We start from the raw sequence: 4,336 nt of genomic DNA, 5'->3' as shown, positions 1-4,336 counted from the left end.
CGGGGTTCAGCGAGATTGCTTGTTTCCGCCTGGAAACCTCCTTCATCAAACCATCAATTCCATGTTAACCGTTTAGTGGACGCATGTTTGGCTATTTGATTATAAGCAAGTGAGATTATGGATATTGTGGACTTATAGTCTATGATTGTTTTTGATTATGACAACGATAATTGTGTTATGATAAATTATAAAATACTATTATCATTAGGCCTATTAAGCCTAATATTGGTTTTGTGGCTACTTATATTAATTAAAATGTAGGCTACGCTAAAAAAAATATTTAACTAGGCAAGTCAGTTAAGAACAAATTCTTATTAATAATGACGACCTACCCGGCCAAAACCTAACCAGGATGACGCTGGGCCAATTGTGCACCGCCCCATGGGACTCCCAATCACGGCCGGTTGTGATACAGACTGAGATGCAGTGCCTTAGACCGCTGCGCCACTGAGGAGCCATATAATAGCCTACCAATTACAATGCCAATATGATCAATATCAGTCTGTTATTGTTATGATCATCTAATCAATGCATATGTTGTTTTTCTCAGAGAAGGGAACCTTACCTCGAGCACCCGAGGCAGCGCACCGAGCTCTCGAGACGTGCCAATCCCTCTCTCTGGGTATCGTCCAATCAGCGGGAGTCCTGCTCTCCACTTCCGCTGGTAATTGGGGGAAGATGGGAACGGCGTGCGCACGCTTGGCACAGGGTAAACACTCGCGTGTCCACGCGCTTCCAGGGAGGAACGGATACAAGTGTCAGATGGAAGGAGAGAAAGAGTGAAGGAAGAAAATAGATACAAGCATTTACGTAGACCGTTGTATCATTCGGAATTGTGCAGCTTCAAATACTTCAGAAGAGCAGCCGAGGAGCCACAGGAGTGTTTACAAAGTGACAATGAATGGTCCTTCTCCAACAAGCCTACTTCGACAGGGATCCTAGAAGAGAGCGTCAGTTTGTGGGAGATTACTAAATCTATACGTCCAGTAGAACTTTACAGGACGCAAAAAACGTTTCATTTTTTTTATTCATATATTCACAAAAAAAAAAATCTCTAAATTGAATGCGTAAAGATTCTTTATGCACCAATCTCCGACTTTTTACTGGTGGAACGTAAATACTATTTAATTCCATTCATCGATAAACAAAACATTAACTTTCATTTGCATTTTTGTGAATATTTTTGTTGGATTACTTTTGAATAATTTTTATCTCCATTTTATGGTATATAGTATAACGCAACATTCACCACGTTTTGTCATAGTTTTGATTTATTATTGGATACGAGCATTCTGTTTGAGAAGAGAAGTTGATCCAACGAGGGAAGAGGGCGATAACTCACAGGCTTTATGGTTTGGGGAATGGCAACAGCCACCTCCAGTCCATACCTGGCCAGCAATAGGATCTTATCCACCGGCTCCATCGTGCACTCAGACCGGGGGGTCGGTGGCATGCAGCGGGGCAGCACCGCAGTCACCTCGGTGTCAGGTGGATACAGAGGGGACCCCTCCGTGAAGATGATGCAGAATGACTTTATGCAGGGCGCTATGGCAACGAGCAACGGGGGACACATGTTAAGCCATGCCCACCAGTGGATGACAGCCCTGCCTCATGCCGCTGCGGCAGCTGCCGAGGCCGGCTCTCCCTGGTCCTCCAGCCCCGTTGGGATGACGGGTAGCCCGCAGCCGCAGGATGTGAAGAGAAACTCTGGCAGGGAGGACATGCACTCAGGCTCCGCTCTACAGCACAGGTCTCTGCATCTGGGCTCCCACCAGGCACAACACCCAGGAGCCTGGGGTGGTACCTCAGCCGCGCATATAGCCTCCATTTCCGAAGGGCAGCAGCAGCAACAGTCGCTGATCTACTCCCAGCCCGGGGGATTCACGGTTAACGGAATGCTCAGCTCACCGGGGAGCCTAATGCACCCGGGGATGGTGAGGGGGGACTCCCCTGATCTCGACCACGGCAGTCATCATCATCACCACCACCAGCATCCACATCACCAGCAGCACCACACCGGGTTGAGCCACGACCCGCAGTCCGACGAGGACACGCCGACCTCGGACGACCTGGAGAACTTCGCGAAGCAGTTCAAACAGCGCCGGATCAAACTGGGCTTTACGCAAGCGGACGTGGGCTTGGCACTGGGCACCCTGTATGGTAACGTCTTCTCACAGACCACGATATGCAGGTTCGAGGCGCTGCAGCTGAGCTTCAAGAACATGTGCAAGCTGAAGCCGCTGCTCAACAAATGGCTGGAAGAGGCCGACTCGACCACCGGTAGCCCTACCAGCATCGATAAGATCGCGGCGCAGGGCAGGAAGAGGAAAAAGCGCACGTCCATCGAGGTGAGCGTCAAAGGAGCTTTGGAGAGCCACTTCCTCAAAAGCCCCAAACCCGCTGGCCAGGAGATCACCTCTCTGGCGGACAGTCTGCAGCTGGAGAAGGAGGTGGTCCGGGTCTGGTTCTGCAACCGCAGGCAGAAGGAGAAGAGGATGACGCCGCCGGGGCTTCCACACAGCCCGGAGGACGAGTACTCTCAGGTCGGCAACATGAGCTCAGACACACCGTCACCCTCAATGGACTGCAAGCGAATGTTCAGCGATACGTGAGAAAATAACAAAACACAGGACAATAATATTTCTTTAGGCTGCAATAAGGCACTGTCTAGGCCGAGAAAATACTAGCAATACCAAGTGGGAATAATACCTTTTACATGATAAACAATGAAACAAGACACAAACCTTTCCTATCCACATTACTCCAACCTGACCAACCAACAGATCAACGGCGTGGTCTTTAGGAAAGGAGTAGCCTAACTTAAAACATATGCGACATTACACACGATCGAATGGCCCGCGCAATGAGAGGGTCAACTCTTCAAGTAATGTTTCTTCATGTAAATGTTTGGCGCATTAGGATTTAGGAAATAATCTTAATCAGGTTTCAGCCTGAAATATATTCCAATAAAATGTGTGTGTGTACAGCATATTTACCTTTTATTTTATTTGGAACATGCCATGCTTTCACCAAAAGGATTGTTACAGTTCTTTGGCCCCACGTAAAAAACAATGATAAGCTTTAACTTTTACATGATTGCCCTTCTTTGTTTTGTGTGTAATATTTCACGTTGTGTAATATTTCATATTTTAGAACAAAATAAATCAAACACACTTTTTTTTGTCCCCTTTGCAGCACATAATGCTGTTGTAAATGTTCCCCTCTGCAGTTGTTGAAGATGCTTGTGGTTTTCACATGACATTCCCAAGCAGTCCATGTCTATGTTTTTTGTTTTGTTTTTACAAACAAGTTATAATGACAATATTTTTTAACAATTGGAATTGTCTTCACCATGTTGACTTTCTGTTATAATTAATGTACTATATTGAGCAATAATGTATTTCCCCTCAAAACGTTGCATTAGGCCTGTGTTATTTTGTCGTTCATGACTTTACCGTTTTATTCAATGATGATATTTTCAAAGGATCACTCATTCCCAAAAGCTGACGTCGGTGTCGTTTGTTATTGTAACCTTGTATAGTTCTATGTGATGACTTTGACAGTAATTTATTTTTAGTGGTTATTTTATGAAGGATTATTGAGAACAATACATCTGTCATAGAGGATAGCCAACCATTGTGTTTTCAATGTCATTGTCAGCTCACAGAATGAAGTATAGACTAATTCTGAATATCTGACACGCAGAATATTTGGCATAGGCCTAATCGATGCCTGCGATGTGAGAGTTTATGATTTACAATCTTTATTCAATGAAAATATAATTAATTGATCTATAATATAGGCCAATAGACTGAGAGGAAACTGCAGGCAGGGTGCTCACTCTCGACCTTCTGACCTTTTCAAAGCGAGAAACAAAACTTGCCGTCCAACTCACCGACCTAAAACAAAGTACAGCTGGATCGAATGAATGCACTATATGCTATACATGAATAGGAAAGCTCAATAGGCAATTTCCGAAATAAGAACAACTTTTCGTGTAAACTCTTGAAGTGTTTTGGTCTGATAACACATTTAAATCGTAATCAACAGCCTAGTGAAATTATGTTTGTATAGGCTTATTTCATATTACAGGTTATGCGCTTTCAGTGCAATTTAAATAAAGTCTACATTTTAGTTTTTGTGTGCCTTCTTTCTTAGAACTAATGATGCATTCGTTTTCCCCCACTTTATTAGGCTATTCAATTTTGCTTAGGCCTAGTTTTGAGACTTTCAAACTTCTTTCATGGCGTGGGACAAAACGCACCATCCAGCTTTAGAAGACTTACATTTCACGGATGATTTGCCATACCAAGGTAGTTGCTTAGCAACTCAATTG

The 4,336-nt window shown here is 44.3% G+C and overlaps 1 protein-coding gene across 1 annotated transcript; it reads left to right on the top strand.

Annotated features, from left to right (window-relative positions):
* Positions 1–473: 473 nt before the first annotated feature.
* LOC106581987 (POU domain, class 3, transcription factor 3-A-like) lies at positions 474–4,134 on the top strand. The gene has a single exon (XM_045704777.1). It carries the CDS (start codon positions 1,350–1,352, stop codon positions 2,610–2,612), a length of 1,263 nt encoding a protein of 420 aa, XP_045560733.1. The 5' UTR covers positions 474–1,349; the 3' UTR covers positions 2,613–4,134.
* The last annotated feature ends 202 nt before the right edge of the window (positions 4,135–4,336 follow it).

The sequence above is a fragment of the Salmo salar genome, chromosome ssa21 (genome assembly GCF_905237065.1).
Source record: "Salmo salar chromosome ssa21, Ssal_v3.1, whole genome shotgun sequence".
In the NCBI taxonomy this organism is placed as follows: Eukaryota; Metazoa; Chordata; class Actinopteri; order Salmoniformes; family Salmonidae; genus Salmo; species Salmo salar.
This window is presented reverse-complemented; position numbering and strand designations above follow the sequence as displayed.

Bases quoted from the DNA above. Each gene is read 5' to 3' on its own strand.
- LOC106581987 (XM_045704777.1), top strand. From the start codon at position 1,350: ATGGTTTGGGGAATGGCAACAGCCACCTCCAGTCCATACCTGGCCAGC.